Consider the following 13270-nt stretch of genomic DNA (forward strand, 5'->3'; position numbering starts at 1 on the left):
CCGCCGAGCTTGTCTACGGCCAGGTGCTACGCGTCCCGGGCGAATTCGTGCCCGACGCTACCAGTCCCTGGTCCGCAGCTCACCAGCGCTCGAACCTCCAGGAGGCCGCCCGACGGTTTGCCCCCGTGCCAACATCCCACCACGGTGACCCCCAGTCCTACGTCCCCCCAGCGCTTCGCACAGCGGAGTACGTTTTTGTGCGTCATGACGCACATCGGGGGCCACTCCGGCCGCCGTACGACGGGCCCTTCCGGGTCCTGCGACGGGACGACAAGTCGTTCGTCATCGACATCGGCGGCAGGTCGGACCGGATTGCGGTGGACCGCCTCAAGCCGGCGCACGTGGACATCGACCAACCGCCGCGGCGAGGCCGCCCCCCATCCACGGTGCCCCCCACTCGACCGCCCACCACCACACCGGACCCCCCCCCCCCCCCCCCACGACCCGCCAGGGGTCGCTTCGGCCGGGTCATCAGGACCCCACTCAAATTGACCCTGCCGGTGCAAGTCGATTCTGGGGGGACGTGTGTAGCGGCTACCGCTGGGTTTACACTATCGCCTTGCACCTACCAAGGACGCGGAGCGATCACCATGCCGGGCTCGTCCAAGACGCCCGGGCAGGCCCGCGCTCAACTTGCCAGGCCTCGGCCGGGACGCCCGGCCACGCCCGCTCTCGACTTGCCAGGCCGCGTCCGGGACGCCCGGGCATGCCCGCCCTCAACTTGCCAGGCCGCGGCCAGGACGCCCGGCCACGCCCCCTCTCGCCTTTCCCGGGCAAACGCTCCGGGATAATGTGTGTATATATATTCCTGCCCGATAAACGGGCTTTTCAGAGTACCCGAGTTGTTTTGTGACAATAAAGAAACTCGGACGAATTCCAGCTTTTTGGCGCGTCCATTCTTCCGACTACGTGGGAGCACAGCTCCCTCAGTGGCATGCTTCCATTTCCAATTATTTATGTTGTGGAGGTCTATGCGGCCGGGGCTTTCACAAGAGGAGATTGCTGTCATTCAGAGATGACATAACGAATAAGACCAGATGTCATCGATACTATGAGATGTTTCTGTGCGTCTGTGTCACCACTTTTCTCAGAGATGGCCTCTCTTTGTCAACTTTCAAAAGTTCATCAGTGAGTGTTTTAGGCAAAGACTTTTGATTGTAAACTTGGAATTTTTAAAAAATTGCTCTGTAGTGATTTAAATATAGTGCTCTGTAGATTGACTCCCCCGTATAAGTGTACCATGTGGGAAGCAGGAGCACCAGGCCAGAATGGGGAGCCAAACTCAATGGAGCTCTGTGTGATAGTGTTCTTCACTGTTCTGAGCTCGATTCAGCTCAGGAATCCTTCAGTAGCCTGGTGTTGGCTTAGCGGTTAGGGTGCCGGCTTGGGATCCTGGGTTAGAATCCCGGTCGATCGCTGAATTAACACCAGGGGGGTTGATTCAGCCTGTCATCCTTCTGAGGTCGGCAAATTGAGGACCAGTTCACTGGTGATTCCCTGTGTGTCGCAAGAGGTGACCAACAGTAACAGAAGGGCTGTGGCAAGTCTGATGCCTGATGATCTCCTGGGAGACGAACCGTGGCAAGTCTGATTTGTCTTCAGCAATGGTCAGAAAGTTGTTCCAGTTCTTTGTGAGAAGCACGTGGCTACCTTCAGTTGCTCGTCTTGCAGTAGGCCTACGACATGTTCCAATATGCTGCTTTCTGAGCTTTAAATGTGCTGCAGAAAGTGGCTGATACAGAACGACTGGCTTGGTGAGTGATCGCAAGCAACTTGACAACTAAACACGCCCCATATGGCAATACTTTGTTTTCTCTGTTCACGCTCGTTGGGATCATCAAGTCTTACCTTGTACGTGAGTTACTTCCTTGTTTTCAAGTATTGTTTTTCGTTCATGTTTCCATGAGTTTTCTGCAACTGGGATATTGAAGTTTTTGTAGTTGTTTTGCCAGTGCATTACTCGACATACTTTGTTGTGCCTTTGTGTGGACAACTGTCCTGACATGAGTTTTTCACACCCTGAGAGGAGGTGATGTCCACTTTGTTTCCACCTTGCAGAACCGACACCTGTCCGATTAACGTATTTGGTTAAAGACATTGGTATTTTGTTCTTGTTCTTGAGAATATTTAATATGACTTGCTCACCATCCCATTTGAGCTGATCTCCTCCCTTCTCAGTCACTCCATTTGATCCTCTTTGTCTATGTCCAGTCTGTCCAACGCTTTTTGTACCTCTCTGCTCTTTCTTCGTTCTCCCAGTTGTTGATGTATATCAAGTGTTTTCCGTCAATGGGCAGCTTGCTCTCGCTTGCCAAGCCATCCGTTCCGCATGAACCGCTTTGCAAGCCGCTTACTAATAGCTCACACCCATGTTTAATTGTGCCAAAAGCTTCTAAAACGATTTTTAATGATTACTGTTCGGTAAGATAACCAAGGATCGTTTTTGAACCTTATAATACAAAACGAGCCTTGTTTCGATCCAGAATCCATGCTACTTTTAAACAAAACCCGGCATGTTTTTAACGAAGTTTTCGATTTGTGACGAATCTGCGGATTGGAATTGATGAATTAATTCTTTTCAGAGATTGAGAGATTTCAGAGATTGAGAGAAAACGTTGAGAGCGTTGTTGTGCCGAAGAGTTGTTGTTGAGTCTGGCTCTGCTGAAGTTCGATGAGGTCATCGAGGTATTGGTCGTTGACATCTGCCATTGCAGCATCAAAAGTAAACGGCTGCCGCACCCATGCTGGGTATTGCTCTTGGCCGGGGAAGTAGCCGTTGAATGACTTTCCCAGCTCATCCAAGTGCATGGCAATCGCTTGCTTCAGCTCCCCCGGTACAGCAGTGCCTCCAACTTCAGACTCATCTTCGATCCCGCTCACGCACTCGTCCAGTAGCGAAAAGTTCGCGAAGTTGTCGTTCTCTGTTCACCGCCTCCACAACGGTAACTACTTTCGGAAAGCACTCAGCTTTTCTTCAGTTTCGATGACATTCACTCCACTGCCCTGCATCTGGCAATTGAGATGATTGAGTGCGTCGAAGATGTCAGCCAAGTACGCCAAGGCGAGGATGAACTCTGACTCTTGGAAGTGCGTTGCATGGCAATGCTGGTGTTCTCGCAAAAACAGGACTAATTCTACACGCAAGGTAAAAACACGGCTCGCTACCTTCCCTCGTGATAACCATCGAACGTTAGAGTGGTAGAGAAGGACTTCAAATTCAGAGCCGATTTCATTGCACAGCTCTTTGAAGATGCGATGATTCAGGGCACGGCTTCACACGTAATTCACAGTTTCAACGACGATTTTCAGAACATTGGCCAGTTTTGGAGGCATGGTTTTTGATGCCAGCACGTGTCTGTGCAGGACGCAGTGCGTGACGATGATGTGTGGTGCATCGGCCTTCACCAGCTCTCCAAAACCGGAGTTGGATCCCAGCATGGCTGGAGCTCTGTCCGAGCAAACTGCAGCCACCATGTTCCACGAGAGGCCGTTGCTTCTGAAGAAGTCGTCCACAAGCTTCTTCATGTCAGCGGCCTTCGTCGTTGTTGTGAGAGGCTTGCAGAACAGAAAGTCTTCCTTGATCTCGTCTCCTTTGACATAACACACAAATAAGATGAGCTGGCTCAAATTCGAAATGTCGGTGGTCTCGTTGAGTTGAAGGCTGAATTTTGTCGGGCTCGCGACTAAATCTGCAACTAACTGGGCGAGGATGTCGTCGCTCATGTCGTCGATTCTGCATCTGATGGTGTCATTTGAGAGTGGAACGAGAGACAACTTGTTTTCAGCAACTTTTCCCAGCATGATGTTGGCCATCTTCAACGCGGCCGGTTTGATGAGAGTCTCGCCAACGGTGTGCGGTTTCCCCTTCTTTGCGATCAGGTACGCAACTTCATACGACGCGGTGAGGATCGGTTTGTCAATTGGAACGAAGCCGAGAGTCGGCAAGGTAGCACTTGCGTCGAATCGGACTCTCTTCAATTTGAATTCATCCAGCGTTGCGTCTTTGTACTGCCCCTCGCCGTGCAGTTTTTTTGAAGTGTTCCCATAGTTTTGCTGGTGCTAGGCTGGAGTTGCTCAACTTGACATTGCAAAGCATGCATTGAGGACGCTGGCCTCCGTTTCGTTCCGTCAAACACATGAACCCGTACCGCATGTAGTCCTCCGACCACTTCCTTTTTTTTGCTCGACATACTGCAAAAAAAAAAAAAAAGTAACAAACTGATCTTAATTAAGTTAGGGCAAATAATTATATGACAAAAATTTTAAAAGGAACATGCTTAAATATAATCAGTACCCCTCTGAAAACTGAGAAATTTAAACGTAGAAAACATAACTTATAGTTACGATGACGGGATTTATTATCTATTCAACTCTGTCACCTCAAATCCCATTATAATATTACATAGAAAACTGCGAATTGTTAGTTTTGAATTGCGATCAAAGGAGTTATATCACCTCCACCTAATTTTCTGAGTAATTCAATCATATTTTATAATCACCACCCACTCTTGACTTTAATATAACTCTGAACCCACCCTGCATATCCACAAACATTTCCAATTTACTTTTCAATTAATCAGTAACTCCAAAGTAAGGCGCGACCAATGACGCACGGCACACGGCAAGCTAAAGTCCAAAATCCAGTATGTAAGTAAGCAAGTAAGCACCATCAACAGAATAATTAGCAACTTGCTCATTGATTCAACTTACTACACACTACAGTCAGTGTGAAACAACTTATCTTAAACACAGACCAGAGAAACCATGAATGGGATGGGAATACAATTACAAATAACATTTCCATTCGTTCGTAACATACATAGCAAAATAATAATAATATTAATAACAAGCGTAATTACACATACATTCAAATTTTATACAAAACTAAAAAAAAAAAAAAAATTGCAATGCATTTCGGAGGACGTCCGCCGAACCTCTGAGACTGGCTCACTGAACCCCTGAGGTTCGGTCGAACCAGGTTAAGAACCACGGCTTTATAGGAAGTTTAGTGTTAAAGTCTGTGCTTGCATGCACAGACTGTTAAGCTCTGGTGCTCTGTCCCCCAAATATTCCTACAGGTCGCACAAGATCTGCCAGCAACCCCTTTATGGTGAAACTGCCAAAATCAAGACTCTCTGCTCACCTTTACTCCTTCATTCCTATTTTCTCCCGCCTCTGGAACAAACTCCCTCACTCTCTTCAATCCCACTCTTCCCTCCAGGTCTTCAAAACAACTGTTCACCCCCATCCAACACCTTGGTCTTTTCTACCCCCGTTAATTCACCCCAGATCAACTTTTTTGAAATACCGACTTCTTTTCCTGGGAAGTCCTAGCTGTGTCCATGTGTTTTTTTTTTTACTCTGGATATCTATTAAAAATTCTGGATCTCTATTGTGATGATGATTTTCTTTAGAAATGTTCCTTAAACTTGAGATTGACTGTGATATTTTTGTTTTCAGATTTTATTGTGAAAGTGAAGGTGGAGTCCGAGTTCGTTGATGATTACTCCTCGTTTATCAAAGGTTTGAGCAAAAACTACAATCTTATTATAATAGAGCAAATGTATATAGTTATGTTTGTTTGCTTGTTTGTTTATTTGCGACCAAAACGTCTTCTTTTTCTTCAAATAAAATTAACACCCAAAACACAGTCCGTGAACTCTTAATTAAGTTTAGACTACTGAGACCCTTTATCTCAATTACGTTTTGATGACCCTTTAAGTCCCCCAAGACCCTTAAGATCACCAAAACCCCTGAAGACCCAAAATACTCTTAAAGATCCCGAAGGCCCAAAATACCCCGAAGACCCAAAATATCCTGAAGACCCAAAACACCACCCAAAAGCCCCCAAAGACCCCAAAACCCCCGAAGACTCGATTATAGCCTCGATTCAGTATCCAAAAAAAAAAAGACCCTGAAGACCACAAAGACCCTTAATGGCTACAAAGACCCAAAACACCCTGAAGACCCAAAAGACCCAAAAAATTATAAAAGACCCCAAAGACCCAAAACATCCTGAAGACCCAAAACATCCCGAAGACCTGGAAGACCCAAAAGACCCAAAACACCCTGAAGACCCAAAACACCCTGAAGACCACAAAGACCCTTAATGTCCCCGAAGACCCAAAATACCCAAAAGACCCCGAAGACCCAAAACAACCCGAAGACCCAAAACATCCTGAAGACCCAAAATACCACGAAGACCCAAAATACCACAAAGACCCGGAAGACCCAAAACACCCTGAAGACCCAAAACACCCTGAAGACCCAAAACACCCTGAATACCACAAAGACCCATAAAGACCCTGAAGATCCCAAAGACCCAAAATACCCTTAAAGGCCCAGAGGATCCAAAGGACCCTGAAGGACCAAATGGCCCTGAAGACCCCATAAAACCCTGAAGACCACAAACACCCTTAAAGACCCTGAAGACCCAAATGGCACCAAACGACCCCAAAGACCCAAAACACCCTGAATACCCAAAAAAAACCAAAGAAACAAGACCTCAAAGACCCAAAATATTCTAAAAGGCAACGAAGACCCAAAACACACCAAATACCCAAAACACCCCAGGAGACTCAAAACACCCCGAAGACCCAAAAGACCCTTAAAGACCCAGAGGAACCAAAAGCCCCTGAAGCCCCTGAAGACACCGAAGACCCAAATGGCCCTGAAGACCCAAAAGACACCGAAATGGTCAAAGATGCCTATCCCTCTGAAACGACGTGTGGGTGATCCGCGAGCTGAGTCACGCTACTAACAACTATGTTCCTGTTATAGTTGAACTTGAATGATAATAACACACCTTCCTTCCAGAATATAAACACTTTCCTCCGTTATATCTAGTACCTGTTGTGTTTCCTAGCCTGGTGTTGGCTTATGGTTAAGGTGGCTGACTTGAGATCTCGGCGTCCTGAGTTCCTGAGTTCAATCCCTTGTTATGCCGTTGAATTAACACCAGGTGGGTTGACTCAGCCTGTCAAAGTGATATGCTAAGAATATAATATAGAGTGAGGACATAAGGGATACCTTTTATTTTCGAGCATTTTCAGAACTACCAAGATTTGAAAAGACGCCAGAATACATTGCTAAGTACCACATCGTGAGATGGCTAAATAGGCAAATTGTACTTCTTTGTCTGCCCCTCTAAAAACAATGTTAAACTGTTGCCCAACCTTCCACAATAATGGCTGAAGCGATTGCAACATGAGGAAGTTACTTTGTCTCTATCTATTGCACGCATCCTAAAATAAATAAATAAACAACATAAAACGTTTTATGAAGAGAAATCGAATGCAAATGTGGACTCAACCAAAACAGGCCAGGATTGTGTGGGAGGGTGGGGTGAATGGATGGAACCATAAGCCAAAAGCAATACATTGTGGCGGACACAAAAGCCCACTGGCGTGGTGACATCATTCCACGCACCAAGTGGGCGGTGGCCACGCCCGAGGGGTAGGCGTGGCCTCATGATATACACCGGGCGGCCAGCCCGGAGGAGTTCAGTGTTACAGTGCAGTCTTACAATAAAGACGTTTATATGTTACCGCTTGTCCGCTTCCTCCTTGCTCACAAGCAGCGCGCGTAACGCCGCGCTTTACTGGTGACCCTCGACGTTGGATCTGCCGTAGCGATCCTTCCACACGCGACGCCATCGCCATGGCCGCCTTCGTCAAACTTCCGGAATTTTGGGAGGCTCAGGCCGAAGTCTGGTTCGTCCAGGCCGAAGCCCAATTTCAGCTTCGGCACCTCACCGGCGATGACACGCGCTACTGCCACGTCGTCGCCTCCCTCGGGCCCGGCACGGCCGCTCGAGTTGTGTCCGTCCTTCGCCACCCACCGGATGGCCACAAGTACGAGGCACTCAAGCGGCTACTCCTAGCCACGTTCAGCCTCACGGACGACGCACGGGCCGACCGCCTCCTGGATCTCCCCGAGCTCGGTGAGACGCGCCCGTCGGTCCGAATGGACCATATGCTGTCACTGTTGGGCGACGAAGCCCCCGGTTCGCTATTCCGGGCGCTTTTCCGTCGCCAACTTCCAGCGCAGGTTCGCCTCGCGTTGGCCGGGACCGGGTTAACGGAACCCCGAGCATTGGCGGCCGAGGCGGACAAGTACTTCGCCGCTTCGGACACGCGGGCGAGCGTTGGCGTGGCCGTCACGGCCTTCGACGCTGATGTTCCACAGCATCATCTTCTACAGCACGCTGAGGTTCAGCAGCATGCTGATACGCACCTCGTGAACGCCGCCACGCCCCGCCCACCGCCGCGGCGAAAACCGCCACCGCGGGGAAACCCGTCGACTCCACCGGCCTGGCGGAGCCAGCCGCGCTCCTCCAGCTCCACCACCTGGTGCTGGTTCCACGCCAAGTTCGGCCACGAAGCTCGGCGGTGTCATCCGCCGTACTCCTTCAACGGGTCGGGAAACGCCCGGGCCGGCGCTCAATTGTGGCGATGAGCGCCGGCCGTTCGAGCAGCCTGCTGTTCATAACGGACACCTTCTCCGGGCGCCGTTACCTGTGCGACACGGGAGCACAGGTGAGTGTCATTCCCGCCGGCACGTCAGACAAGCACGCCGCGGGTGGGGGCCCCGCGCTGCTTGCCGCGAACGGGACGCCCATCCGTACGTACGGAAAACGCTGCCTCTCTCTGCGGTTTGGAGGGCAGGTTTTCCGATGGACGTTCGTCACCGCCGACGTGCCCATGGCACTGCTTGGCGCGGACTTCCTGTGCGCTAATGGGCTCCTGGTCGACGTCAAGCGCAGACGGCTTGTCCAGGCCGAGACGTTCAGCTCGCTCGCATGTGCGTTGCCCAGCTCAACGAGCGGCTTGCCAAGCGGCTTGCCGAACGATTCGGTTCCAGCCACGTTGGTCTGTACGCTTCCGGCAGCGGACGCATTCACCCGCCTCCTCGCCGGCTTCCCAGCCCTCACGCGGCCCACCTTCTCGGCGGGGGCCGTCAAGCACGGGGTGGCCCATCACATCCCCACCGTCGGGCCACCGGTCTACGCCCGGGCACGCCGCCTCGAGCCGACGAAGCTGGCGGTGGCAAAAGCGGAGTTCGCTACCCTGGAGCGACTCGGCATCGTTCGGCGCTCAGAGAGCGCTTGGGCGTCGCCGCTGCACATCGTGCCGAAGCCCGGCGGGGGATGGCGACCGTGCGGGGACTATCGCCGTCTCAATGACGCCACGACTCCCGACCGCTACCCCGTCCCCCACATTCAGGACTTTTCCGCCCGTTTGGCGGGCAGGTCCTTCTTCTCGAAGGTGGACCTCATACGCGGCTACCATCAGGTCCCCGTCAGGCCGGAGGACGTCCCGAAGACGGCGGTCATCACGCCATTCGGACTCTTCGAGTTCCTGCGCATGCCCTTCGGTCTGAAGAATGCGGCTCAGGCGTTCCAGCGACTGATGGACAGCGTCCTGCGCGACTTGGATTTTGTCTACGTCTACCTGGACGATATCCTCGTCGCCAGCGCGTCCCGCGAAGAGCACCTACGCCACCTCCGCACGCTCTTCGAACGCCTGGGCCAGCATGGCCTGATTGTGAACCCCGCAAAGTGCCGGTTCAGCGCCGCCACAATCGATTTTCTGGGGCACCGTGTCACCAGGCACGGAGCCGTCCCCCTGCCGGCCAAGGTGGAGGCGGTGAAGGGGTTTCCGCGCCCCCGCACGATCAGAGGGCTGCAGGAGTTCCTGGGCATGGTGAACTTTTACCATCGGTTCCTGCCCCGTATCGCCCAGCTCCTGCGCCCCCTGCACGAAGCTCTCCGAGGTAAGCCGGGCAAAGGCGACGTTACCTGGACCGAGCAGATGGACACGGCGTTCACGGGCGCGAAGCTCGCCTTGGCTAACGCCACCATGCTCGCGCACCCGGCGCCCGATGCACCGATCGCCCTCACCACCGATGCCTCGGACTACGCGGTGGGCGCGGTGCACGAGCAATGGGTGCGTGGAGCTTGGCAACCGCTGGCGTTCTTTAGCCGGCAGCTTTGCCCGCCCGAACGCCGTTACAGTACCTTCGACCGCGAGTTGCTCGGACTTCACTTGGCGGTCAGGCACTTCCGCCATCTGCTCGAGGGCCAGGCGTTCACTGCCTTCGTCGACCACAAGCCGCTGATCTTCGCGATGGGCAAGGTCACCGAGCCGTGGTCGGCCCGGCAGCAGCGTCACCTCTCGGCCGTGTCCGAGTACACGACGGACATCCAGCACGTCGCGGGGAAGGACAACCCGGTGGCGGATTGCCTTTCCCGGGCCGTCGCCCACGCAGTCCACCTCGGCATCGACTATGCCCGGATGGCAGCGGACCAGGCCGCTGACCCCGACGTCCAGGCCTTGCGGACCGCCGTCACGGGCCTCCGCGTCACCGAGGTGCCGTTCGACGGCGCGGGCGCGGCCCTCTTGTGCGACGTCTCCCTCGGGCGTCCTCGCCCCATTGTGCCCGCGGGCTGGCAGCGCCAGGTGTTTGACGCCATCCACGGCCTGTCCCACCCGGGCGCGAGGGCCTCCCAAAGGCTGATCGCCGACAAGTTTGTCTGGCATGGCCTCCGGAAGGCCGTCCGCGGCTGGGCCAGGACATGCCTCGCGTGCCAGCGCGCCAAGGTGCACCGGCACACCCAGGCCCCGTTGGCCCCGTTCACGGTGCCGGAACGCCGGTTTGACCACGTCCACGTGGACCTGGTGGGACCTCTGCCCCCCTCGCGGGGTTTCACCCACGTCCTCACCATGGTGGACCGCACCACCCGGTGGCCGGAGGCCGTGCCCTTGGCGTCGACAACGGCGGCCGATGTCGCGCAGGCTTTCATCGCCACCTGGGTCGCCCGGTTCGGCGCCCCCTCAGACATCTCATCCGACCGCGGCCCCCAGTTCACCTCGGAGCTCTGGGGGGCGGATGCGCAGGGGCTCGGGGTCCGGCTGCACCGAACCACGGCCTACCACCCCCAGGCTAACGGCCTGTGTGAGCGATTTCACCGCTCATTGAAGGCACCGCTCCGGGCCACCCTCCGCGACGGCGGCTGGGTCGACAGGCTCCCCTGGGTCCTGCTGGGCCTCCGGACGGCGCCCAAGGAGGACCTGCGCGCATCCGCGGCGGAGTTGGTCTTCGGGCAACCGCTGCGGGTGCCGGGCGAGTTCCTCCCCGACTCCACGGCACCATGGTCCGCGGCACAGCAGCGCTCCGCTCTGCCAGAGACCGCCCAGAGGTTCGCCCCGGTGCCAACGGCATGCCACGGGCACCCACCGACGCACGTCGCCCCGGAGCTTCGCACGGCGGAGTACGTCTTCGTCCGCCACGATGCCCATCGGACACCACTGCGGCCCCCGTACGACGGGCCTTTCCGCGTGCTGGAGACCGGGGTGAAGCACTTCACCCTGGACATCGGCGGTACTCCTGACCGCGTTTCGGTAGACCGCCTCAAGCCGGCCTACCTCGATGTGGACCATCCACCGCCAGTGGCCCGTCCCCCACGTCGGGGCCGCCCTCCTGTGGGCGGACCCCCGGCACCGCCCAGCCCCGCCGCCACGGCGCCCCCCGGTCCTGCACCCATCCCAGGGGCAGCCAGGGGCATCCCACCTGGTATCCCTGCACCCCGGACGCCGCCGATCGCCAGGGGGCGCTTCGGCCGGGTCATTCGTCTGCCCCGCAAACTGGCCCTCCAGGTGCGCGGGAATTCTGGGGGGGCGCGTGTGGCGGACACAAAAGCCCACTGGCGTGGTGACATCATTCCACGCACCAAGTGGGCGGTGGCCACGCCCGAGGGGTAGGCGTGGCCTCATGATATACACCGGGCGGCCAGCCCGGAGGAGAGGAGTTCAGTGTTACAGTGCAGTCTTACAATAAAGACGTTTATATGTTACCGCTTGTCCGCTTCCTCCTTGCTCACAAGCAGCGCGCGTAACGCCGCGCTTTAACATATCCCCCCCATCCCCAAAATCAACTGAAACGAGGATTACCGGGAACCATTTTAGTTAGCACTGCGTTCTGGGCGAAGGCGATTTCCAGCAAAATGTTTGCCCCGTTTGTCACAATTTTTTTTTTTTGGTCAAAATTTCAAACATGAATTTACCTGTTTTTTTTATTACATGTCAAAATGTACAAACCAAAGTGATGAAATATAACCAACTCCATTATGTATGGCCGAATCGTTGCATGTAATATTTTTTAACGAAACAAATAATCTTCACTCGGAATAGTTTAGTTTTAGTGACGATTGTCATCACTCATCACCACCTGCCGTTGCCTTCACTTCACTGTATTTCCCCTGTTTAGTCACTATATTTAAACACTCCAATGACTCAAGTTGTGCTAACCAAGATGGCGACACGGCGGGTACACTTTTCACGGGTTACGATCATTCTATGGATTTCCGTAAATTTCTGGTCACGTGGTCGGTTTTCGCCATTTTGTTTCCATTTCCCGTGAATGACAATTTTCATTGCTTGCCTTATTTGTACATCGGACAACGCTTTATACTTCGCGAGAATCATATGGTTATATTGTTACAAAATGATGAGACATTTAATGAGAATAGAAAAGAATGAAGGATTACATGTGCATGCATGTTTTCAACACATGTGAAGGATTACATGTGCATGCATGTTTTCAGCACATGTGAACTATTACATGTGCATGGATGATTTCAGCACATGTGAAGGATTACATGAACATGCATGCTTTCAGCACATGTGAAGGATTACATGAACATGCATGCTTTCAGCACATGTGAACGATTACATGTGCATGCATGCTTTCAGCACATGTGAAGGATTACATGAACATGCATGCTTTCAGAACATGTGAAGGATTACATGAACATGCATGCTTTCGGCACATGTGAAGGATTACATGAACATGCATGCTTTCAGCACATGTGAAGGATTACATATGCATGCATGTTTTCCAGACATGTGAAGGATTACATGCACACGCATGTTTTCAGTGGCACAGTACTTGTGTTGAAATAAATTAAGAGTTGGAAGTGAATATCCCATTCGTTTATGGCTCATCTTCATTTTAATGTCGCCCTCGATTCCTTTTTTGTTTTTTTTCTAAATGTCTCATTTATTGTTCCGTTTAATTGCAAAAAAAGAAAAAAACTTTCCCTTTTCATATCTTCTCAAGGGATGGACTAAAGGTACACACACTCGTCTACTAGCTGTTTAGCCTTGGTTCAAATCCAGACCCAGCCATAAACTGTCATCATGGTGTTTTACAGACAGGGTGATTCATCAGTGTTTGTGCCGTCTACAGAAACCTGGTAATTTAACACATC

The 13270-nt window shown here is 52.9% G+C and overlaps 1 protein-coding gene across 1 annotated transcript in view; it reads left to right on the forward strand.

Annotated features, from left to right (window-relative positions):
• LOC137427452 (uncharacterized) overlaps positions 1-13270 on the forward strand; it is a 168035-nt gene that overhangs the window by 122782 nt on the left and 31983 nt on the right. The window contains exon 5 of the mRNA XM_068116969.2: positions 5461-5523. Within this exon, the coding sequence (XP_067973070.2) occupies positions 5461-5523 (63 nt within the window). The remainder of the gene's footprint in view (positions 1-5460; positions 5524-13270) is intronic.

This window comes from Myxine glutinosa, chromosome 5 (genome assembly GCF_964187855.1).
Source record: "Myxine glutinosa chromosome 5, kmMyxGlut1.1, whole genome shotgun sequence".
Taxonomy (NCBI): Eukaryota; Metazoa; Chordata; class Myxini; order Myxiniformes; family Myxinidae; genus Myxine; species Myxine glutinosa.